Below are 27563 nucleotides of genomic sequence, written 5' to 3'. Positions count from 1 at the left end.
TTTTTTCTTCAAGATAAATGACGTATAGGGTATATATATGAAGTGTGAAAAACGTTAAATAATAAATCAATTTCATATATAATTGGTATTCAAAAACAAAAACACTGTAAATAAATCATGTATAAGATTAAAAGTGAGAACTTTTGCTGGAGTCAGATTTAATAAAGGTTCTTTACATTTATTTATTCAAAATATTCTTAAATAAGTATGAATATCTCATTATTCCTTACACATTGTTTATCATGAATGAAAAAAAAACTTTTACACTCTTACTCAATAATTAATAAACAACAAATACGGGTTTTCACTGTTTTATTAAAATATCTTATCTTTATTTGATAACATTAAATAAATAAAATTGAAATAAACGCATTGCTTTAATATTTGTGATATCATACTCAGCAAGCTTAAAAAGAAAATTTTCAAGGTAAATAAAAATAAAACGTGTCAAAATTTAATAAAATTTATATTAAAGAGTAAAATTACGTTAAAGTAGACGTCTCAAATATTTTTATTACTGTGCGAATATCACATTTGACCACATTTTACATTTTGACTTTAACTCGCTAATTTTCAATGTTCACAAAAATCTATTTGACGGAGGTGTATTTTTTTACAAAAAACTAGTTTGATGGAATTCTTTTTTTAAACCTAGAATTCATGATTCAAGTCCGACATTCATGCTCGACTTGATGCTTATTTTTTTTAAACTATTCAACTTGATAAAAAAACAAATGGAAATTTACTCGAACATTTGTGTAATGTTGTAGACAGAGTATTATTAATCATTATCTTGAATTCAGCATATTTTAAACTATTTATTTTTAAAAAGTTATGCACAGAATTCAATATCATTATTTTGTCTGCCTTAAAATATATTGTTTTAAATCTAAAATAAATGTTTCGAGTAAATAACTAATCTACATTTACTAAATTTATTAAGACAGGTGGTCTATATGAATCTTCTAGAGATTCATAATTTTTTATTTTTCGATTTTCCACCCAAAACTTTAAGTTCGTTTCTCATGATTTTTCCTCCAGGATTTCGTGGAATAACGTCTATTATTGCTACACCACCTGCTAATCGTTTATATTTTGCGACTTTCTTTTCCACCCAATCACAAATTTCTTTCTCAGAAACTTGAGCACCTGCCCTCAAAACCACATAAGCTTTTGGTATTTCTCCCGCTAAATGGTCTGGTATTCCAACAACTGCAGCATCAGCAATCATTGGCATTTCCATAATAATATTTTCTATTTCTGTCGGGGACACCTGGGAAAAAAAACAAATGTTTATTTATAATCAGAAATAGACAAATAATGTACTTAACTTGAATAACAAACAAAATATATTAATTCTAACCGTCATATAAGACCAGACTATTTCAATTTTGAAGGTTTAAAAAAAAATACAACATTTAGTCAAATGTGTGAGTTTTAGACTTGTCATGGCATGATAAGCCATAAAAAAGTACTATTATTATGGATAAAACTGTACTTGCAATCAAAAATAATCGATTCATAATATATTTATATAAGGTGTAAACAAGTTTATGATCACCCGACAAAATTTCAAAAGATGGTAACACTAAATTGTTTTTTTTTTTGTCTTTGTGCAGTATTTTTAATCTATGGTGACTTTGTCTTTGCCTGTTTGTCGCTCGCGTCAGTTGTGTTTAGTGTCTCGACTAATATTTTAATATGGAAAATGCGGAAGAAGTGTTTCAATGCTTGGAAGACTTCACCAAACGCCGACCGAAAGTAATCCCTAGGGAGCTAGAAGAATATCTGCACTTCGTAGCGAGAACGGGCGACCCGGTGTACCAATGGGCCTTGGTCAAAAACCTTTTCAAGGAAAAGTTGCTCAATGTTATCACGGAATTCTTCGAAGCTTCGCCGGGTTTGGACATCCCCCACTGTCCGAACGTGGATATATTTAGTTACGAGACGATGAAAAATTCTTTATTAGAGAAAATAGACGCGTTCTCGTCGGCGCCGTTCACAGTTCAGCGCATATGCGAGTTGTTAACGTCCCCGAAAAAGCAATACACGAGGATTGATAAGTACATGCGTGCCTTCGAGAAGAACATCCTAGTAGTCAGTACGCGCGATCCGGGACCGCTGCGGCGCTCGGAGTCCGAGAACGGAGAAGGGGCGGAGGCGATGGTGAACGGTTCCGACAGTAACTCCGATTACAATGTGGATGTAGAGATGGAAGACATGACGAGCTGGAAGGAGAACGCCGATCCCGCGCAGACGTGCTCCGTACAGGCCGGTTCCTCGGACGCCGACAGAATGGCGGACAGCTCCGCCTCGCCATTCGTCGCGCAGAATGGGCCCGCACGAGAACAAACCGCCTCTGAGATAGAGCTCATGACGGTGGAACCCGACGCGCGCCCCTCGCCGGAAGATGACACACCCGAGGCCTCCACCAGCCAATCGGATCCTTCTCCTAACGAGGAATTGCCGCCGAAACCGAGCGAACCAGAACCTGCAACCTCGGTTATCTCCCCATTGGAGGAACCCAGCGCCGAATCCCCCCCTAGAGTGGAAAAACCAGAAATCAACAAGGCTGACCCCGAACCTGCCCCTAAAAGTGATCTCGTAGAGTCAGATACTCAGGAATGTAAAAACGTGGAATGCATTCCAGACGCCAGTGCTTCTTCAGACTCTGATTCCTCTGTAGACGAAATGGCTCCTAAACAAAAAGAAGATAGTCCGCCAAAACCAGACGCTGTAGAAGAACCTACCGTGGAAAAAGATGAGACATCTTTAATAACCTCCGAAGACAATTCCTTAAATACAAATAGTACTTCTGAAGTTACTGACAAGTCTCTGTCATTACCCGAAGAAAGTTCAGAACAAAATATCGTACAGTCTGAACCTATGGAGAGTGAAGAACCTGAAGTGTCCGCTATTCCTTCTGACGATGCTGTAAAGACCGATATGGACACGGAGGAAGTCGCTCCCAGTGTAGAGATGCCGGAAAATCCTACCGTTGATTCAGTCTCAGACTCAACAAATGATTCCTCCGTAGAATCTTCAGAACCTGTAAAATCTCCCGTAACTGAAGAAAAACCCCCATCTCCTGTAGAAAATATTACCGAGAGTATAACAGATGTAATTCCAGAAGAAAGTGTTCCGGAACTGATCAGCGTCGACCCAGAAATAGCCCCAGTAATAGAAGCGACACAAGACCCGGTGGTTTGTAAAGAAGCGCCTCTCGAAACTAAAGCCAGTGATACGGAAACAGTGGACAGTGAACCGATGGCGGAAGTCGGAGAAGTTACAGAAGTTGCCAAGCCGACGAGTCCTCCGCCCGAAGAATCGACAAAAACACTCGCGTCGGGTGATTGTTGATTTAGTCAATTAAACGATGAGAAACTAGCTCGAGAGCTCTTGTGGCGATCACTTTGAGATTTAACCGTTTATATTTTTATAAGTTTAAAATTAAAAAAAATTGTCTCTAGACTGCCATTGACGTTTATGTAACAAATCTGACATACCTAGTTGAATCTAAATAATCGCGGTGCATTCCTGCTAAAATCCATCTTAATTTAATAACACGCGACAAGTATCTGCTGATATTGTTAATATAGATCATATTGCTCTTTAATTCTTCATACAAATGACGAAATTTACAACAATAAAAGTGCTGCAATTTTTTAAAACTTTGATGTTAGATTACGAACCTTTATAATAAAATAAAAACAATTTTTAAATATAACAATTTGTACAAGATGACGTGTTTTAATATGATTTTTATACATGGAAAATGAGAAAGTTATATACATTTATAATTTTTAATCAAAACTTTTTAGTCCACTTGTAAATACTACATAGAATTATATTATATTTTGCGATGTAATCCATTGTAACATGTGTCACAATATAGTAAATTTTCGTTTTTATTTTTATAAAGTTGACATTAATATTTTTTTTAAAAAGAGACATTAACGCAAAGTGCCGTTGAATTAATTCATGAACCTACTTAACCCTTGCTATTTTATTATAAAACCCGAAATACTTACTTTAAAAATAACATATAGGAATAAACACAGCGGTGTGCACAGAGTTTTTAATCAGGGTAGGCAGTAGGGTTGGGTAAGGATAAGGCATAGTAGGCACTGGTCGTGTTCCTATATCGCTTACTTCTTTCAAGAACGTCATAAATCAAAAAACTTGATTTTTCAGGAGAATGTTTTTAAAGTTTTAAAATATAATACAATGTATTAAAAATAAATACTAAGCCACTTATTGAACTTTATACTGTGCAATAGATCTTTTTAGGTAAAACCTGAAGGTTTTTTTTCATTTGAAAAATATTTAGTATATTTAAAAAATAATTAAGCAATACCTTTTCTTTAAAATGCAAAAACAATACTTTCTGCCCTGCAGCGGGTAAATATTAAGTTAAAAATATGCCTCTTTTGCTGGGATATAGTACATTTTCTGGGCATTCCGAAAACATGCACAACTGAAAATTGACGATTTTTTATTCATGACGTTCTTGAAAGGAGTTAGCGATATGGAACACTAGTAATTCAGGGTAGGCACTGCTTTTCTGCCTATATAAAATGTCTCTGAATAAACATAATTGGGATTATTATTGTTGTCAGTAAATTCATTTATTTTATTTTAACATACCTGATTTCCTTTGACTTTGATAAGTTCCTTAGTTCTGTCAACAATGTAAAAGAAATGGTCTTCATCATAGTAACCTACATCTCCAGTATGGAGCCATCCTTCCGTGTCTATAGTCTCCCTTGTTGCAGCCTCATTGTTCAGGTATCCTTTCATGAGCTGTGCGTGAATGAAACGTATATAAAAGGAACAAACAAATCAAAAAATGTATTACTCCTATATTAAAAATCAGTCTGTAATATACTTCTAAAGCATATTTGGCACTAACAGAATGAACATCCCATACATAAGTATAAAAATAATATAAAGAGAAGGATTAAAAAGTCTCTGATTACCTACGGTCTAATAGTATCAATTTTTAAAAGAAAAAAAATGAACAAGATTGCAGAGATTTTACAGATTTTTTAAAAGGAGTGTGATTACTGAAAGACTCGCATTGCAGTCAATATAATATATATGTAGTGAAGACTTTAACAAAGAGATTGGTAAATAATATATTACTACTACTAATACCATCACGCCAACCCCAGGGGTAGACAGAAAGAATGGAACGCCACACTCTTCTGTCCTATACACTCCTCGCCTCCTTCACATCCATACATCTAGTCATACATGTCCTCCGATTACGCAGACTTTTGACACCAACAGATTTTAGGTTCTGATTGATTAGATTGCCAAGTATTTTTCGGCCATCCTCGTTCTGTTTTCCCGCTCGCATTCGCCACATATATTTTGTTAGTCATTCTCTCGCCATCCATTCGCTCCAAAACGTAAAAATACTCTTCCCGTCCTTAAACATCAATCGATTGAACAGGTAGAAATTCTTTTCCCGTCCAAAGTGTGTTAAGTATTAACTAAGAACTTGATATTTTTGCTAAAAATTATTTTATGTTTTCATTTTCTTGAATTTTGACTTCTCTTTATGTAACTTTTTGCATTCAAGTAAATTATTTCACTTTTTGCATTCAAGTAATGTAATTCACCATATTTCAACTAAATATAGCGACATTTTCAGAGTCATCGGGACACCAGGGTCGGTAACAATGACATCTCTAGACGGATCGGGTCGAATGGCAACCCTATTGTAATATCATGTCTAGAAAAACATCTATCTATAAAGTTCAGCCTACTTCATACAAGCATTTGACAACCTTAACACGTTGGCTGCCACGGCAATTTTCAGAATTCCGGTCTAAAAAGCCAATGTCATTTAATCATATTATACTATTAAAAACTTTAATTATAGTACATAATAATATTTTTTGTTCATTTATGAATACATTTTGTGTTCGTGTAAGCCAGCATTGATTTTTGTTCTCTTCCCAGAAGCCATCTATCCATATTAACACTGATATAGTAGGGATTTTATCGCAGTCAGCGTCCTAGCAAAGAACGCAATCCACAAGTTATTTCATTGTTGGCAGTCAACGTGTTAAAATATGTTCGTTCCTCTTTTGGCCACCTGCATAGATAATGTACTACACCTGTCTTGTCCGCAGTTAATAATATGTAATGCACCTGTCTTATCCGCAGTTAATGATTTGCTATATAATCCTAAATATTTTTACATATCTTTTTACGTGAATAAATATGCAACAAAGTAGCCTTACTTGTGGCCCTCTAACGTATAATTCCCCTGATTTATTAGGTCCTAAGTTGTTTCCTTTTGTTAGTGATACAACTCTAGCTTCGGTTCCGGGCAGAAGTTGACCAACGGAAACAATTTTAGATATGGGAAATTGAAATGGTGTCAGGAGAGTTGCCGGCGAACTTTCTGTCATTCCGTAGCCTGAAAAGAAAGATTATGAAATATAATGATTAAAGATTGTGACAAAAGACATTAGTTTTTTTATACCCAGTTTGCGCAGTTAACTGTCACGCCGCTTCACCGCAGGGGTGGACAGAGAGAATAGGATGCCACACCACTCTGTCTTTGCAAATATTCTTTGCCGCTTTTCGCTTCACGTTCATGCATCTCCTCATACACACCCGCTGATTATTTCGACTCCTACCCTGACCAATTTCAAGTATTTGACATAACTGATCGTGCCAAGTTTTCTCAGTCTTTCTCTTTTCCTTTTTCCAACTAAATTCGCCTCATAAATTTCTTTTACCTTTCTTTCCTCACTCATTGGTTCCACATGTCCAAACCATCTCAACACACCTTTCTTAATTTTATCAATAATGCCAACCTCAGCTTTGCATTCCTTCCTTATTTCACCATTCGAGCATCTATCATACATTGTTTTTTCCACACATTCATCTGAGAGATTGCATTTCGACTGCATTCAGTCTACTTTCATCCTTCTTATGCCAACTCCGTGCTTCACTTCCATTCATTAGTTTTGGAACCAGGACTCTGTTGTTAAATTAATATTTTAAGAATATATTTGGTGCTCTTTTCATGGGCGGAAAAAGAACACTATTAAGTTTGTAGAACAAATTGAATTTGTTCCCTGAGTTATTGCTACATAGACAGATAACTAACTAGAATATTGTGCTTTATAGAAATACATATGTAGCATGGGGTACCTTGTTGAAACCTTATTTCGTCTTTAGATCTTTCACATTTTTGAAAGAACTTCTCCAAAATGCTGTCTGTGATGGGCGCCGCTCCAACGATAACTTCCTTAACTGAAGATAAGTCTTCGGCACTTATCAATGGATGTGTTGCTAGGAAAGAAAGGAGTGACGGTACTACAAAAAGAATCCTAGGCTTATATGTCCGTAAACTTTTCAAGTAATCCTCCGGGGTGAATCTAAAAATTGGATTAATTAAAAAAAAAGTAGTATAATTTTATAACATTTTGAGTGTGTCCAAATACTCGTTCGCGAATCTGGATTGTCTCCAATTAGGAGTTATTTTTTTGACATCTCAACATAGATGAAAAAGAATATAAAGTCTGGGGATTTACAGGGCTTCCGTCCGTCGTAGACTTGGTTAATTGATCATTTATTGTGAACACGCGCATACTGTGTTACGAGTTTGATCAATATATCTAGAAGTTTCAAGAATTTGAGGAGTGTGGTTGCCAATTGTGGGTAGAATTGGTGAATGTTACACACGTAAAGTGATCACTTAAACTAGCCTATGACGGTCATAAGCCCCGTTAATCCCCAGACTTCCATATTCTTCTTCATCTATGTTGAGATGTCAAAAATAATGTAGTATAATATTAGTTGACTCAATTACCTGGGAATGGTCAACACATTGTTTCCAATCTTCATGTTATAATTTAGAATTCCATTAAACCCATAAATGTGGAAGAAAGGAGGGACAGTCAGAGCTGTTCCATAGTTACCTGTAATAATTATTTTATTATTATGACAAAATCTCGGAAAGAAGTTTAGATTTTTAAATGTCAAAATGTATCATCTAAAATAAAAATTCTAACAATTTTCTAGTGATAATAATTATTCAAAATCTGTTACCTTTTAAAAGTTGTTACGTTTAGTTTGGATGTGAGTTCTCGATGAGACTTTCATGTTATTCTACTACTGGCAAAAATCAACTTTTTTTTTAAACATATACAAATGAAGGATTTAGTCACAAATTTCATAATATCCAGTGAAATAAAAAAAATGTCATTGATAGCAAGTTAACATAATAAGCTAAATGTAGTTTAAAACCATACCTAAATAACTTGACATTGTATTTTTTTTACAATTTAAATAACATTTAAAACAGTGTTATATTTTAATTAACTTCTTAACAATTGTTCGCGAATATCTCAATAACTCATTCGCCGGATATTTCCTCAACACCCTCATACATACTTTATATAAAAATAATTTATTTAATACTCAATGTTATTGAAGGATGTGTGAAAAAAAACTGAGCATTAGCTGGTGAATTATTTTAGACAGTAACAGGATTACAATATTGAGTGAAAAAATGATTTTTTTGAGGAATAGGATATAGTGAAGGTAGTTAGGATATAATTTATTTTTTTGGAAGGAACAAACACAAAACCCATATTATGGCTTGGTGTTCATCAGCAGGTAGGAAGGAAAGGATGGGGCGGAAGTTATGGAAGACAGCACCCAGACCAATTGAAAAAATCTTGAATCTCTTTCCAACTGGCGGGAATCACACCCCCGACTTTCAAACTTACCTGCGTAAGTCTCAAATTTACCCGCGGGCCCTGAAAATTTCGCATGTAGCATTTGTTCAATGTTAATAACGAGATTTTTGTGAGTTAACATGACTCCTTTCGGCAAACCAGTCGTCCCGCTGGAATACGGAATCAAGGCCACTTGGTCCGGATCTATCTTCGGCAGCTCTACTTGATGGTCGCCCATTAATAGGGTTTTTAAATCAAATATCCCTGGAAAAAAAACACACAATCGCTTGATCTAAGTAAACAAGAGATTATACTATAATTTATTCTCATTCTCCTTATCATTATTCACACACAATGGTGCATAGGGTGCTGCATTATATTGACACAGTGTCATCTGCATTGCTGGACCCTGCAATGGGTCTGAATTGAAGGCAAGTATTTCAAAAGACTACTTGAAACAAACTGACAACACCATCAGAACTGGCTGGAATACAATGATTCTCAAAATAATATTTTTTTAAATTACTCAAGGGGGAAAAAATATTAATGTAAAAAGAACACCCCACTGATAACCAGACGTTATTGAGTGCTGTACAAAAAATTTAACAATAAAAGGAATGAAATCAATAAATTAAAATTATTTACTATGTATCTAAGATGTTTACAATTTTATAGACAGTATGTTCAGCATTTGAATACTATCGTAAAAATTCCTAATTTTTTTCACTAACCTTTCTTGTCTCCAATATCTTCAGCAATGCGGATTGTTCCTTTGTAGTCCGTAAGTCTATCTTTGACAGCCAATGCCAGCGGCATGAGTAATTCAATTGATACAATACATTTAACTGAGGAGTCTATAAATTGACGAATTATTTCATCTAAAAAGTAAAATGATTATAAAATACAAAGATATATTAAGTATAAATAAAAGATGACATAAAATAAAAAATTCGCATGAAGGATATTAGAGCTATACAGGAAATAAAATTGAGGAGGAAGAGTAGGCACAATAGGAGAGGGAATTAAACATCAAATAATATTTTAATAATTTGAATATAATAGTATTTTTATTCTATTTATTTGATTGAACTCAAACCTGGTCACTCAACAGTCTATAAATTGATGGATTATTTAATCTAAAAAGTAAAATATGTAATTATTAATTACAATGAAATATTAAGTATAAATAAAAGATGTTTTTAAACAATTTGTGTCATCGTCTGTTTGACCTATAGAGTCCATATGTTTTATACAAAGAAATATGCTAGATCGAATATGTTTAGGTGGGGAAGGTAATAAAGAAGACAATGTGAGGAGAACGGAACCATCCAGACTTCCCCACATTGCACTACATGGCCAATCCCAAGGCAGACCACCAAAGAGACGGATTGACAGCTGGGAATCGACATCGGAGGAGGCTAAACCTCTTAAAACAGGCCACAAGACTTACACCAAGATCTTTTATATACATATTGCCTGACAAGTTGAACCAATCAAATTTGGTAGGTGGAGATTTTCACCTGCAGTATAAAGAGGGTTGGCAAAGGTGACTTTCAGCCCTGCTTCAAGAGCTCCATTAAGGATCACCGGAAACTCTGGAATGTTGGGGAGGATGAGTCCGATTGTATCTCCCGGCTTGAGGTGGACACCCGCCAGGAGTGCTTTAGCAGTTTTCTGGATCAAGATCCTACACATCTGGTACGTGTAGGATCTTCCCGTCACCCCACATGTCTGAAATTTAAAAAAATAAAGATATAAATAACGGATTCGTTATTTCAAATAACCATCTAAAAAAAATCGGAAAATAATATACTTTTTTGAAACAAAACTTATGTATTTATTGTTTGTGTATGTATTGACATGGTTAAATTGTTAATAAAAACACTTGTATTTTGCCTTATTATTTATTTACTTTTACGTATCTAAATTTGGAAAAAAATTATCTGAACACTGATTTATTTTCATTTCCTTTTTTCAACGAAGCATTTTAATTGCTTTTTATTGCATTGAAATTATCTATTGAAAAATCTTATTTATAAAATATTATCGACATGCAAACAGATTTCCGTAAATAATCAAGTATCTTTAATAATTTTTTAATCTATTAGTTATTAATGTTTTGAATTTCAAGTTCCCGCGTAATAATAAATTTCTATGGGGCCGCGTTCGAAAATGATATCCGACCGAAGCAATCCTCGCGGGCGGATCGTGAATTTAAATCGATTTACTTATTGATAACCCTCATTTTTTCGAATTCGTGAAAATATTTTATACTTTTAATTTGTCAGTCCACCCGCATCATTAATTTGAAAATACCAACCAAAATTTTACTATTTTGACAGAGATTTTTATTACAACCGTAAAATAATATCTCAAATAGCAATTTATATGCGTTGATCTTTAGATCGTAATAATATAGACGAAGGCCAATGACGTACAAACTGTTGGTCTTTTATTGATCAGATTTTTTCTGATGTTTGGCATTTAGGACTGAGCGAAAATATTTACTGTTCCAAATTCCAAGCGCAAGAAATACTGAAATTTATTTTAGTGTACAAGGGTTTTACGATATCTTCCACCTTTGAAACAACTTTGTTATAATTTCCTCATCACAAATGATAACCTATTAATTTGCCCTCTCTAGACTGAAGTCCATTCTTTAGTATATCATAATATCGATCCAATCAATATTACACCTATGTATACAATAGATACTATAGAATTTAAATATACGAATGCATTTAATCATATCTAAATTTGCGTAATTTGTTTATTTTCGTATCTAAGCATTTAATTAAATTTAAGTGGTAAATAAGCGCTTCGTCAAGAATCAATTTATAATGGGTACGTTGCTATTTCCAGTATTACTAATAATTATCTATGGTAATTATTACACATAAAATGTTTTATTTGGATTTAGATTTAGAAAACTAATGTTTAGACTGCTGTAAGTCAAACTACAGGCTTAACATGGTAGTTCATGGTCTTAATTATAAGGAAAAACATGCCCTATTAATCTTAAAATTATTCATATAATCAGGACATTGATTACACGAGAAAATTCAAGTTTTATCTTCATTTTGATGAAAAATTTAACCTTACTTCTATGTTGTAAAAAACAAATATTGACTAATCTGACAATACTAATCGACAACCCGTTTCAAAATGAAAAAATCGTTAGAAATAAAAGTCCAGATGAAAATTTTAAGTATTATATGCATTCTACGTAACATAATTAACGAGTCAGCTTCCGCTTGTAATCGACCCAGATATATTTCGTCACGATAAATGCGAATCTGAATTGACACGTATGGGTCAAAAATGTATTGAATAATATGTTGAAATGTGAGATACGAACACGGCTATCTTAAATTATTATTCTACTTCAAACCCCTATCCGCACCCTAATGGTGCATAGGGCACTGCCTCATATAAACGCAGTGTTATCTTGATCGTTAACACATGAAGGAAAGGTGATCAGCCCGCCGCTTCAGGTACTAGTCCAGGGTAGTATTGAATAAATATTAGAGTGAAAAAAAGCACTTTTATTTACTAACCCCCCCCCCCCTGGGAATCGAACCCGAAGCCTCCAGAACGGTAGCCGAGCGTGCTGACCATTACACTACGGAGGCGGTTTTATATTATACATCTTAAATTAAAGTTTTGTTAAATTATTTAAAATGCTAGATGTTAAACTGTAATGTGAATCATATTAAGTAACACTACAAATAGATTTAGAAAAAAATCTAAACATCTTCGAATTAGTTAACTTAATTTTCACATTAAGGTGTATACTTTATTTAAAATTAGAAAAAAAATACTTGTACGCACTGATTTGAACGGCATTGCCACTGACTTACCAACACCACTTTTTTTTTTAACTCTTTATTCCAGCTTGTTTAATTAATGTCTTATTTCTTTGAAAGAGCTTTGAATTACAGAGATTTTGGAGTTAACGTTTTTTGCCAGTACACCCACGATATATTCTTTAAGTTTTCTAGCTTGTAGTTAATTTTTCTTCCGTATTTCCGTTTTTGTGAGTAATTTTGTTATAAATCGATCTATTTTATATTCGGTCTATTTAGCCCATGTCTATATTTAAATCGATATATTTTACATTCGTTATATTTAGACAATGTCTATATTTAATACGATATATTTTACATTCGCTATATTTAGACAATGTCTATATTTAATACGATATATTTTACATTCGCTATATTTAGACAATGTCTATTTTTAATTCGATCTATATTATATTCGGTGTATTTAGCCCACGTCTATATTTAATTCGATATATTTTACATTCGTTATATTTAGACAATGTCTATATTTAATATGATATATTTTACATTCGTTATATTTAGACAATCTCTATATTTAATACGATATATTTTACATTCGTTATATTTAGACAATGTCTATATTTAATTCAATATATTTCACATTCGCTATATTTAGACAATGTCTATTTTTAATTCGATCTATATTATATTCGGTGTATTTAGCCCATGTCTATATTTAATTCGATATATTTTACATTCGTTATATTTAGACAATGTCTATTTTTAATTCGATCCATATTATATTCGGTCTATTCAGCTGATGTCTATATTTTTTAACTGCTCCTTCACACTAGGCAAATAAATGCAAATCCGGTGATAGATCATCTCGGTTTGTAGGTAACAACAACGACGATATCTCATTTGTTTTCTGCAGATACAGGAAGTTGATTGTTGTTATTTTTATCGGCATTGGCGGAGTGACACCGTACCACCGACAAAAAAAATAACTAAACAACCAAACTTTGTGCACATATCGCTCACTCCTTACAACAGCGTCATATATCAAAAAACTTGATTTTTCAGGAGATCGTTTTTAAAGTTTAAAAATAAAATAAAATGCATTAAAAATAAATATCAGGCCACTTATTGAACTTTTTACTGTGCAACAAAACTTTTTAGGTAAAACCTGAATGTTTTTTTCTCCATTTGTAAAATATTAAGCATAAGTATTTAAGAAAATATTTAAGCAATACCTTTTCTTCAAAATGCAAAAAAAAATACTTTCTGCCCCGTAGCGGGTAAAAATCGGTAGTGAAATGGCAAAGGGATTTTCATTTTCTAAGTTTGTTCCACAAAATGTCTAAAATAGTGTATTCCGTAATCTGGCAAAAGGATAAAGCTGTAGTTGCAATACTTATTTAGTTTTATTAAGATATGTACATATAAAAATACATAAAACAAATGAGTTATTTAATTTCACAAGTTTGTTTTTGCTCTCCTGTAAAATTTGGTCTGAGACAGATATACCCCTTTGCCTGTACACTACCGATATTAAGTTAAAAATATGCCGCTTTTGCTAGGATATAGTACATTTTCTGGGCATACGAAAAAATGCACAACTGAAAATTTACGATTTTTGATATATGATGACGTTGTTGAAAGGAGTGAGCGATATGTACATTTTATCTTCCCGCGGCCGACCTATTAAAGACACTCCCACTGTTAATAAATTATAATATCTACATTCTTAATATCAAACTAGTTTTGACAAGGTCATTCGGAATCTGGTAGACACAATAAACTCGAGAGTGATAAAATACAAAATTGTAACAATGCATGGAAAAAATGTTTACTGAAACGTAGTAAACTTTGGAATGGGTTATCGCGTATTTCATAAAATTATAAACAATGCACTCTTTCGTTCTTATCAGGTAATAATTATTCACTGGAATTCAAATGTTAAAATATTATGACTATTATTTCAAAACTATGAGTAACGATTATTGCAAGATATTTGTAAGTTAAAATTTTATTTATATTATATATACTCAACGAATGAAAATGCAATGAAAAATCTCACTAAATTGTGAATAGTTTTTCGTGGAAATACCTTTTATCGAAATTCGTTTTAACGAACTATTTGACCGTGTATCGAAAAGTCCATTAAAAATAGATTTGTCGTGCATATCCCCAGATTTTCAAAGGTTTTTTGGTCATAGACCACATTGGATTTTACATAATGGTTTTCTCTCATTTAAAATCATAATTTCCTGATATTATTTATTGATTTGGCATTAACTTTGTGGAATAACATGATTTATATATGAAAATAAAACCTGTAAACACGACTAGTTTCGAGAACTACAGATATTCCCATCTACGGGTGATAGTATTATCTATCACATTAACAAACCTAAAAGTGGTTTCATACAAGTGTTTTATTTTTTATTTAAATCATAATTTTCTTGAACCGTCGTTCTGAACCTATGTGTATAAATTGATAGTAGTAATCTGTTAGATTCCCAAATAAATATTTTAAAAAAGTTGCCCATCGCGGCGGAGCCCTCACAGAGGCCTCAGGGACCCTCAGGGCTCCTCGGAGCACGCTTTGAGAGCCGCTGCCATGTGTCTCATCGCGCACAGATAGTCTAAAGACCCCAAAACGATAATTTGGGGGCATGATTGTTTAAGTCCAATGTCCACACGTCCGCAATAATATTGTTCATACGACACATTGTTGTGATACACAAATGAATCGGTCAGTTAATCATCATAGCGTCGCGAGATTCGAGACTCGACAAAGTTCAAAGGTTCAGATCCTAAATGGCAGTCTGACCGCTGAACAAAAATAACAAAAATATTCCACAATTAAACTTTAATTTTCCACGAGGATTTAGAGCAGTGCTTCTGAACCTTTTTGAAGTCAGGGAGCACATTTCGGTAGTGTAATGGCAAAGGGGTATATCTGTCAATTTTTTTTATTTTCTAAGTTTGTTCCACAAAATGTCTATAAATAGTGTATTCCATAATCTGGCAAAAGGATATAGCTGTAATTGCAATACTTATTTACTTTTATTAAGATATGTACATATGCCATCCGAATAAAATATTTAATTTCAAAATATTTAATTTGCTTTTGCTCCCCTATAAAATTTGGTCTGAGACAGATATACCCCTTTACCTTTACACTACCGATTTATCGTAAAGAAAATTCGCGGTGCACCGTAACTAAAGATTAAAAAACATACAAATATAACTTTTATTAAAAATAAAGCTAGTTATTTTATTACAAACGAGTTTAAAATTACATGAATAAAAAATACATAAAAACGTTATGGCCCAATGAAACTTTTTGCGGCGAAAATTATTTCATGTGACGTCTGAGCTTGTCGGCATTTACAAATTTCAGGTTGAGGAATATGAGGTTGAAAACTGTAGTAAAATTTTCAGTGCCCTTGTGGACAGAGCTTGGTATTCGTCTAAATTTCCGTATTGAAACACGGTGTTTGAAAATGATGCGGAATGCATAAGTAAATAATCTCATGAAACATATCGAAAAACGGCAATTATTTTTATGCTCTGAATGCTACACATTTGTGAACGATATTGCAACCTACGTAAAGTAAAGTAGAGTAAAGTTATAAAGGTCTTACATAACTACTTACATACACAGACAGCGAGTTCCACCGATTCGTATTGACGTCACACCATTACGATATAAGTGTCTTGGCGGGAAATTAAGCGACTAAGCTAAATCTTCGTCTTCCTTATTTCCTTGCAGAATTCTACATACATATATGAATAATACCTGCAGCCTCGTGATTTTTTAAATGAAACTTCCAAGTTGGCGATTCGATAATCGATAATTGGACGTGATCGAGTGTGAAATTTCAAGGACGCGTCACATTTATTAGCCACATTTCGTAACATGAGGGAGAAGAAAGATATAACGTAGAGAGAAGGAGAAAGAGAGCTATACATTCCGACGCCACGGGTGTGGAGCAAAAGAGAGTGACGTATACACAACGATACAAATAATAATTATTATGATTTTGCAAAAAGTGCTATTTTCGTAAAATACTACCCCAAGGCCGCTAGAATAAACGATAGAATAAGATGGTATCACGCATGCGCGCGTTGTAGATGTAGCGTCAGACGCTATATATAAACAACTGAGGTAACAAAGGTTATGCAAGTAACATTTATCGTTGTTCTATTTTTGAATAGACATAATATTTTAAATGCCAATTTTGTATTTCTTAATTTTTTCAAATTAACTAACGTCCAAGTGACTAGCTTCGGCTGATGCAACACCGCTTATCATGGCCCTACTTAGGCTCCAACTTTATGGCCTATATCCACTCGTAAGTGGATTAACTCTCTATGTTTAAAGTTACTAAGTAATTCATGAGTGAGAATTTTAGGGAAAAACACTCGCTATATTTCTTTTGAAATGATCTCTCCCCGTTTAAAAATTAATTTATTTCTTCTTCTTCAAACCCTTATCCGCACCCCAATGGTACATAGGGCACTGTATCATATAAACGCAGTGGTATCTTGATCGTTTACACATGAAGGAAAGGTGATTAGACCTCCGCTTTAGGTACCAGTCCAGGGTAATATTGAATAAATATTGGAGTGAAAATTTACTTATATTTTTTTGACCCTTCCCCTCCTGGTAATCGAACCCGGGACCTCCAGAACGGTAGCCGACAAACCTTATTTTACAACAGTATTTTTTTTGCTCATCATATATCGCTCACTCCTTTCAAGAACGTCATAAATCAAAATACTTGATTTTTCAGGAGAACGTTTTTAAAGTTTAAAAATATAACACAATGTATTAAAAATAAATATCAATCCACTTATTGCACTTTTTACTGTGCAACAGATCTTTTTAGGTTAAACCTGAAGGTTTTTTCTCCATTTGAAAAATAACTACTTTATTTTAAAAAATAATTAAACAATACCTTTTCTACAAAATGCAAAAACAACACTTTCTGCCCTGTAGCGGGTAAATATTAAGTCAAAAATATGCTTCTTTTGCTGGGATATAGTACTTTTTCTGGGCATTCCGAAAACATGCACAACTGAAAATTTACGATTTTTTATTTATGACGTTCTTGAAAGGAGTGAGCGATATGTGATAATACCCTTTATGCGAGAATCTCAAATGCATTGTTACGATTGCCTTTGTGTCAATTGAATATCATTGACTATTATTAAACTGATTCGTATCCGTACTAATAAATGGGTCATTCGTATCCACTGATTCTAAAACGTGTCTTGCTCGTGGACCACACTGATTTCATATTACCAATTATTTGAGTTTTGTGAATGTTTTATGCGACCATTCATTAATTAACAGCAGTTTTTTTATTGAAGTAGAAATCTTTAGAAGAAAGGGAATTAAGATATATGAAAATATATATGAAAAAACTACAAAATAAATGACACATTACATTTAAATACAGGTTTTTATTATTATTTCAAATTGGACGTTTTACAAAACAAAAAGGACGCCTTCAAATCAAATGGGATGTTTACAAAACAAATTGGACGTTGTGCGAGTATTGCATTTTATGAAAAAAAAACGAATTGTTAAAGACGTACACAAAGTAGTACTCATGATTTAAAAAATATTGAAAATCTTGTCTGAAAACTTCAGTACATATCGCGCGCACAGACTATGACAGCACGCCGCGCAGGTTTGCCAACTTGACGACTAACGGACTTGCTAATCAAAAAAATAAAAGATATGGGTAAGTAACCGCACTGCCGGTATACGTAGTAACTACTATGAATATATATTTATTTCAATAATTTTATAATTAATAAAAAACAATTTAACGTCTGATTTGTTTAGTAAAACGTCCAATTTGAGTGAGAACCCGATAGCAGAAGGCAAAACTGTCGATTAAAAATACTATCCAAGCAGACGAATTGTAATGAATCGTCGATATGTAGAACATAAAATGGGAGGAAAAGAAAAAGCACAAGAGATCGAGAAAATGTTGTAAGTTGTGAGAAAATAAGAAAATGTAATAACTTGATTTAATAAAAGGAATCTCGTGACTGGTAGTACGACTATTTACGGAACATCGCTAATATTTGCTTACAAAGTAAACAGTATGTTTGTATAGTTACAGGTGGTATTAACATTTTGTGGATTCCGTTACGCGATCAAGTTAATTATCGAAAGAGGTCACCAAAAACTAAAATAAAATAAAACACCTTATTCATAAATGAAAAGAATGATATTTTAATCAAATAGATAGTCGTCATTATAATCGTCATGATTGTGATTTCCAAATTCATTCAAAAATACAATTTAAGATGATATCAATATAAATAATAACATCATAAATTTATATAAATAAAAATATACAGGTACATGTTAGTTTGTTTTAATTTTGCTTTTAATTTTTGACACAACGCAGCATTCGAATATCACGTATTTTTATATACCTGTAACCAGGGGCGTGCATTAAATACATGCAGCTAAGCAGTGCCTATCTTAACTTACCCGCGTAACATATAAAAACGCAACCAGTACCTATCCTCCCTTATTAAGTAGTACCTAGCTTACCTTACTACCTACCTCTACTGCCTACTCTAGTAAGTAGTACCAGCTTACCTTACTACCTAGATGTACTGCCTACCCTAATCAATTCTCTGTTGACACCACAGGATGTAACAATTTTTTTTCATCTGGAAGAGATAAATTTCTGTTTTTTTAACTGCTGTTTTGGCCGCAATGGGAGCGTCATTTGTTGAAAAATACAGCAATATAAAATATTCGAATGGTCTTTACACAAAGTGATGAATGAATATAAATTCGTGAGAATATAGACCGTGAATTTATTTAGGGAAAATATTACGTTATCATCTCTTGGCAACACTTCAATATAATTTTCTTAAACGGCATAGAGTTTTGCAAGGTCCTTCTCTCAATATTTACATTCAAATACATTAACTTAGATATGATATCCGATAGATTTTCAGAATATGTAAAAATTGAAATTCCCATAATATTATTGTTTTATTTGTAAACATTTGACATTTCGCTCACTCCTTTCAAGAACGTCATAAATCAGGAAAAAAATATTTAAATTATACAATCAATGAATCAGGTAAATAAAACATTCACCTTTTCTGTTGAATTAAATGTATTTAATATATCGCTCATTCCTTTCATATATCGACATATATAAAAAATCATCAATTTTCAGTTCTGCATGTTTTCGGAATGCCCAGAAAATGTACTATATCCCAGCAAAAGAGGCATATTTTAAACTTAATTTTAAAGTTCAAAAAGTGGCTTGATATTTATTTTTAAAACATTGTGTTCTATTTTAAAACTTTAAAATCGTTCTCCTGAAAAATCAAGTATTTTGATTTATGACGTTCTTGAAAGGAGTGAGCGATTTGTGTCATGTGGTGTAGTGAAAATATATCTACAGGGTGCACGGATCAACTGTTTTCGTGTTCCCTGTGTTGCACGAAATTGATATTGTTGCCATTTTTACTCAAAATTGTTAATTCAAATTTAAAAACTGCTCGCAGTCAGATGTGGTGCGAGTAAATGATAAAATGATTTATATCTTAATGATACATATAGGTATGTTGAAGGTTTTAATTATTTTAGTAATAAAAATAGTGTAATAATTATTTACGAGCATATGGTGCCATTTTTACAAATATCGTTTCAAAGGCGCGTCACATTTTTCTTATTTACTAATTATTATGCTTAATACTATTTACGAATTTGATTATAATGTGTATAGTCGCAGATCAAAGTGTAATTAACAAATTACACTCCACAGAAAAAGAAAAAACAGGAATATTGCTTGAGCGAAACATATAAATTAAAGTTTATTGTTAATGAATTAACATATAAATTATTTGCTACTGTATTTTGCAAAATTTCACTGTTGATCTGTCGAATCGACAGTGTCAATTGTCCTAAACATAACCTCAACCAAATACAGTCCAACCCCGAACGATCGCTTATGTTGTCGTTGGCTCTGGTCAAAATAAGTCTAGCGGTTAAGGTCAGTCAAGAGTCGAAGTCGATTCGGTCTAGGTTAAACTTTGACATTGATCCAATCAATCGGATTTTATCCGAACTTGCCAAGAAAACCTGTCATTTACAACAGGTTAGGTAACTGGCAAGTACCCACATAATCAGTACCTAGACTGTCCGCATAACAAAATTGCAACTTTTGTCTATTTTTTCAAGTTTATCTATGCTTAACTTTTAACTAAAACGCCTAAACTTTTTACCTTCTTTTTTTTGTTTTGCGTATTAGGGCGGAGACTGACCGGAGCATTTCGTCGTAACGTAACATGTTACGATGCGAGCATTCAGGCAGCCAGTACACCGAGTCGAGCTGCTCGCCGCTCGTTCCGAATGCTCCATCCGAAGTCGGATGCAATTGTAGGTTAGTACAGGGCTGCCAATCTGTGGGAAATTCCCCAAAGTGCGGGGAATTTGTGGGGATTGGCGATATTTTTTTTCTTCATTTGGAGTAAGTAGTAATTTATTGAAATCACAGAACCAAGAATCACGTCTTCGTCGTCCGACATTTTAACTACAGTACGAATACAATGTTGCAAAGATTCATACAGATTTTGGGTTATTGATTCAGATTTTCAGATTTTTTGGTGTGACATATCGCTCACTCCTTTCAAGAACGTCATAAATCAAAAAACTTGATATTTCAGGAGAACGTTTTTAAAGTTAAAAAATATAACACATTTTATTAAAAATAACTATCAAGCCACTTATTGAACTTTTTACTATGCAACACATCTTTTTAGGTAAAACCTGAAGGTTATTTCACAATTTGAAAAACATTTAATATATTTAAAAAAATAATTAAACAATACCTTTTCTTCAAAATGCAAAAACAACACTTTCTGCCCTGTAGCGGGTAAATATTCTGTTAAAAATATGCCGCTTTTACTGGGATATAGTACATTTTCTGGGCATTCCGAAAACATGCACAACTGAAAATTGATGATTTTTGATTTATGACGTTCTTGAAAGGAGTGAGCGATATGGCAACACTGAGCACAAGGCCACTAGCGAGCACTGATTGCGGTCAGTCAGCAATGCCGTAACGTCATAACGTAACATGCTCGCCGCGAGCGATGTTACGATGTTTTGTTACGACAAAATGCTCCGGTCAGTCTCTGCCTTTACTCATACATTTAACTACATTGCTCACTTTATCTTTAATAACTGATTGTTCATATAAGGAAATTATTTCAAACGCACCTCGTTCTATCATTTTCGATAGTCAGCTGAGCTCATATTATAGTATTATCTTCATTGAATATTGATCGAGAATGGAAAAAGTGTAAATATAAACGAACACACTGCTATCAAAAAATAATTGACATTTAAACATATTATTGGACGATTTAGCACGTCATACGTAACCTTATACTTTGACAGTTGAGGTAAACTCTAATAAAGAAGGTCTAGTCATTCGTAAAGCGACGTCAATCTTGAATCGACCAATAGAAAAGCTTGATACAATTCCTGAAATATTTCACAGGTAAGTTAATATACGTTTAATAATTTAATATATAATATTTAATAAATTAATTTTAAAATAATTTAATAATAGATTTTAAATGGTTGAGGATAGGATATGCCAGATTTGGTTTTTGAAGACTTTTCGTTTCAAGGTAAATTTTACAGCATTTGTGAGTGCATACCCTAAAATGAGTTATTTAAAATAAATATAAACTAGGTACATACAATAAACTATTTAAAATACCTATTTTAAAATCATTCCGTCCGCCTCTGTAGTGTAATGGTCAGCACGCTCAGCTACCGTTCTAGAGGTCCCGGGTTCGATTCCCAGGGGGGTCAAATAAATATAAGTGATTTTTTCACTGTAATATTTATTCAATATTACCCTGGACTGGTACCTGAAGCGGAGGGCTGATCACCTTTCCTTTGTGTGTAAACGATCATGATAACACTTCGTTCATATGAAGCAGTGCCCTATGCACCATTGGGGTGCGGATAAGGGTTTTATTATTATTATTTTAAAATAACGCTTCAAACAAATAAACACGTCTACTGCTATGACTAATGTCCCATTCTGTAATGTAATTAATTATCAATAAATCAATATAATGTGTACAAATGTGATATTTATTATTATTTTTATGATTTATGTGGATTTCGTTTTTCGTGGCACGATTTTTTAATGGCTAAAGAGTATTCCGGACGAAAATATATAAAATAATATTTACTTGCATTATCATAAATACATAAATGTAAAAATCGTGGTCACCCCAAAGCTAGAGTGCAAGTCTTCCATGTACTACCTATACCTAACCCATATATTTATTGTCACGATTTTTTCAAAATTTACTATATATTGTATAAAAGTGGGCGCCCATACATAAAAAAACTTAATTATTACCATATTAAACGGACTATAAGACTAATCTTAATTACTAAGTTTTTTTTTAAATAACATTTTTACCAAAATGTTGTTACCACGAAATTTTAGGACACTCGTGGCATCCTTGTCGGACTTGGTGGGTGTTCGCCTCAGAAAACATCGAATTACACAGTTGTAGTGTTTTTGTGTACTATAAATGCACGTGTGGTGTCGCGTGATGGACAACTTTTTTTTATTGTACGATTCCATCACTACAATGTTGCCATTTTTAAGATTGGCGGGAATTTTATATCCAACACTGGACGTTTTTATATCAATTTCGAGTATAAGACGCACCTGAATCTTGGAGTAATTTTTTTAAAGAAAAAAGTGCACCTTATAGTCTGTAAAATAAAGTACCTACACATAAACAATTCCCGTCAGGCGTATTCATATACCTGCGCAGATGCAAGTTCCTACCAGTCCACCTGGGATTTATTTTATTTTGAGATAAAGGTAGAAGGTATCAAAAATATTTATTTATGTAACACATTACGTATATAAGTCACATATCGCTCACTCCTTTCAAGAACGTCATAAATCAAAAATCGACAATTTTCAGCTGTGCATGTTTTCGGAATGCCCAGAAATGTACTATATCCCAGAAAAAGCGGCATATTTTTAACATAATATTTACCCGCTACAGGGCAGAAAGTGTTGTTTTTGCATTTTGAAGAAATTGTATTGTTTAATTATTTTTTTTTAAATCTACTAAATATTTTTCAAATGGAGAAAAAACCTTCAGGTTTTACCTTAAAAGATCTGTTGCACAGTAAAAAGTTCAATAATTGGCTTGATATTTATTTTTAATACATTGTGTTATATTTTTAAACTTTAAAAACGTTCTCCTGAAAAATCAAGTTTTTTTTTATTTATGACGTTCTTGAAAGGAGGGAGCGATATTTAATATACCCGATGAGTAATTTCCATTACTCAAATTGGGACATGGGGTTAATCCCATTGTCTTATTAACCTTAAGGTTAACAAGACTGAAAAACAGATAAAGTAACAAATAAGAAAACAGGGCAAAATGTAAAATATAAAGCAATAAAAGGTACAGTAAAAAGGCATATAAAAAAAAAACATAAGGTAAGAAGCATATTTAAAGGGTAAGAAAGGGAAAATATAACTAATCGCTAACATAAATATCTTTTTATAAAGTATTTTTTCAGTTCATTCATTTTGGATCCCTGACTGGGCTCTATTTTATGTATGTCAGGCAGCTGGTTAATTTGGGTGTAAGCAATATATTGTAAGGACTTAACTCTAAACTTAGTTGTTAAATATAACTTTTTATGGTCTAGTCACGGTAATAAATAGATTACTTAGGTGGGCATTGTAGACGAGCGTTGGTAAAACAATGCCATGTTGAATGTTTGGTTCGGCAACTCCGCTTTTGACCGTAATCCGTTATTATGGCAACTGTTGTAAACAAAATGTTTACAAACAAATTTTATAAATATGCTTTATATTGTTTACAATATGATATCATGTGTATCCTGATTTTCTGGTAGACAAAACATTCTCGAAATACGATCTCTCAAGCGAATGATGAAATAAGGAAAGAATGCAATGCTGAGATAAGCATTATCGATAGAATTAAGAGACGTGTGTTGAGTTGGTTTGGACGTGTGGAACAAATGAGCGAGGAAAGAACGGTTAAAAAAACTTATGATGCGAATGCAGTTGGAAATAGGAACAAAGGAAGATCGAGGAAAACTTGGCATGATCAAGTTTGTCAAATATTCGAAATTGGTCAGGTCAGGAGTCGGAATTATCGGCGGAGGAGATCGGCTGTCCAAACTCAAAACACAGTAAGGGACATTTTTTTTGTAGTATGTTTTTTTTTGCATTTTTGGACCAAGTAGATTCTACTTAGTCCAAAAATGCAAAAAAGACTTGCTACAAAAAATGTCCCTTACTGTGTTTTAAATTTGGACAGCCGAGATGCATATGGAGCCCAAGAACGATCGTAAAGACAGACTGGTGAGGCGTTCTATTCTCTCTGCATAACCCTGCGGAGAAGCGGCGTCATGGTTAGTTTGGTTTTATTTCACAACATACTATACTTGAAACTAAAACCGACGAAAGCATGTGGCGAAATGGTAAAACTACCAGTGTGTGTTAAAAATTTATAAAACATCAACTTTTTTTTTTCATGAGATACCTATTTGATATTTTGCTACGTGTCTTTAAATTGATGACATCAGATCAGACAATGAGCGCTGTTATATGATTCGAAACGTCAGCATGAAGTTCAAATCATACGATGCAAAATGCGAGTATGCATAAACCACAAAAACTAATAAAATGTCAAGTCAGAGATCTAATAAAAGGCGATGCAACGTTGTCGAGCTTAGCTGAATGTTGCATGATCGGAAGAAAACAGTGTCATCACATAAATATTTTCTCCCCATTGTACCCGATGGTGCATAGGACACTAGATTAGATGCGGCGTTATCTTGATCGCAAATAATATAAAGGAGGACAGTCTTACGCTTCGAAGGCCAGTCCAACGCAAAATATTATATAATGCGTAAAAATATTACCTGATTGTAATATTGACGAGTACGGGTAATCAACTCAGTTGCTGTAGCCATTACTGCTGTTATTTTTTTGTTGTTGATGTTTTCTTTCCCATACAGTAGTAATGTACTTCACCCTTTCCTTCCATACGAGTTCCTTCACATACGTCATCATTATCGCCTCAAATATATTCATGCCACTTCTCTCTCAGATCTGAAGCGTAGGACCGATTTAACATAATGTAATTAACGATCAAGTTAAGACCACGTCGATCCGACGTGGTGCCTTATGCACCATCCGAGCGCAGACAGGGGTCAAGAAATAAAAATATCGACCCGGAATTGTGATCGAACCGAGAACTTGATGCCATATACGGTAACCTCTTCACAGGTGAACAAGTTATAGAACTGTACATTTTACATATGGGTTTCATTTCATGGCGCTAAAAGGATGGAGATCATTTTATCTCGTTTTAAAAAACAAATTCGCTCTTTTTTACTCAAAGAGGTTGTTCACCTTAAAATTTAACATAAACAGTGAATACCATTAGGTGTCTCCTGCCGGTCTGGGCATAACAAAGCAAGGTAATATAATGGTGTATTATGTCTTACTTACAATGGCCGGGTTGTTGGGATATTTCATGTGGTTTTCGAAAATGTACTCCGTCAGCGGCAGTTTAGGGTCTCTGACGTCACCATGCGGGGAAGACAACACAATGTCCTTACTGACAGACCCTGACAAACTAGACGCCAAAGCTCTCTGCACAACACACACATTTTTTTTAGATCTGGCGAATTTGCCGATACATTTAAAACGAGGATTTAGGGTGCTAAACTGTTTAACTCCAGGCTCTTTCGGAGTCTTCGCGAAAACGCGCGAAAACAGCTGATTCGCCCGAAGCATGTTGATTTTAGACATTTTTATTTCACGAACGCGGTTGTAAACAATGTCACCACAACACAAACTGAGTTATCCGTGGCGCGCGCTGTTTCTTTTCTCGAGGTCTAGTGTGGAATGGTTTGGGATGGATGCTAGCAGTGCGACAGCTGAATTATTATTGGTTTGCTCCACAGCGGATAGATTCGACTCGTTAGTTAAAAGCGCCCAGAGAAAACCCGACGGGACAAAGTGCAATGTGTATTTTAATAAATTTAACTCGCGTATCCACAGTTCACATTCCAACGCAAGCTCTGTTATCAAACTGGTTACCGTCTTCATGTTGAATACTGTTACAAAGGCACGAAAACACTATTTTCATTTTATTGTAGTAAATTTTGCAATCACTTAAATTTATGCCGTCGAATCGATATTTTAAAGTAAAACTTGATTTGTTTCCGCGATGACAGATGACAACAAAAATAAAAGCTCAGCTAATTTTGTTTCCTTGTTTACAATTTTTTTCTACCTACTTATATTTCTGCACAAGTACTCAAAAATTAAACCTTTATTTACGTTCTTTTAATGGAGATCTTATCAGTTACGATTATGTAGGTATTTATGTAAGTGGTATCTGCGTTTGGAAAAAATTGAAGAGCTTTTTTGTATTTGCGGTTATGACGGTCAAGTCAATCTATATTGTAAACAATAGGCGTCAAGATGGTGCAATTTTGACAAACTTTAATTTTTGTCTTTATTTATTTATTTGCATGCAACGAAAGATTAGCATATGTTACATATAGCTGTTTCCTAAATAGTCTTACCGATTTTATATAGGCCGTTACTCCAACATGCGGTAAAAAACCTTTTTACTTAAATATAAAGTAAATAAATAAATACTATTAAAGATATTGTTCTGAGACTAAGTGGTCGCATGCATCCTTAGGTATTCAAATACATATAACAATTTTTAAACAGAAATTTCTTAAAATGCGGTTGTGACAGTAAATCAGGAAAGTGACGATATCACACACCCAATTTTGTTATTATTATGACTTTTACGATCCAGAAAAAAACAGTTCTATACTCGTATATGACCGTACAAAATATAAAATATTTTCCGAACTTATTGTCACCATTATTTAATATATGATAGCTTCTACACACGAAAGATCGAATTAAACGCAGACATTGTTCAA

The 27563-nt window shown here is 33.5% G+C and overlaps 2 protein-coding genes across 3 annotated transcripts; one reads left to right on the top strand and one right to left on the bottom strand.

Annotated features, from left to right (window-relative positions):
* Window positions 1–295: 295 nt before the first annotated feature.
* Window positions 296–26844, bottom strand: LOC148304373 (uncharacterized). Of its 2 annotated transcripts, none has more exons than XM_088268433.1 (9): window positions 26104–26844; window positions 10229–10439; window positions 9440–9586; window positions 8781–8972; window positions 7838–7946; window positions 7177–7403; window positions 6255–6433; window positions 4648–4803; window positions 296–1273 (listed from the first exon to the last, which is right to left on the bottom strand). In XM_088268433.1, the coding sequence occupies exons 1-9, from the start codon at window positions 26404–26406 to the stop codon at window positions 974–976; spliced, it is 1824 nt and encodes a 607-aa protein (XP_088124559.1). In that variant the 5' UTR covers window positions 26407–26844; the 3' UTR covers window positions 296–973. The 2 variants fall into 2 exon arrangements, with proteins under 2 accessions (XP_088124559.1, XP_088124558.1); XM_088268432.1 differs by having other exon boundaries at window positions 8760–8972; window positions 26104–26843.
* Window positions 1632–3919, top strand: PPP4R2r (Protein phosphatase 4 regulatory subunit 2-related protein). The gene has a single exon (XM_088268438.1). The coding sequence runs from the start codon at window positions 1702–1704 to the stop codon at window positions 3358–3360; it is 1659 nt and encodes a 552-aa protein (XP_088124564.1). The 5' UTR covers window positions 1632–1701; the 3' UTR covers window positions 3361–3919.
* Window positions 26845–27563: the final 719 nt, after the last annotated feature.

The sequence above is a fragment of the Brachycentrus maculatus genome, unplaced genomic scaffold (genome assembly GCF_059751285.1).
Source record: "Brachycentrus maculatus isolate JH-2025_06_01 unplaced genomic scaffold, ASM5975128v1 h1tg000323l, whole genome shotgun sequence".
Classification (NCBI taxonomy): Eukaryota; Metazoa; Arthropoda; class Insecta; order Trichoptera; family Brachycentridae; genus Brachycentrus; species Brachycentrus maculatus.
The sequence above is the reverse complement of the archived record's forward strand: the minus strand, read 5'-3'. Positions and strand labels throughout refer to the sequence as shown.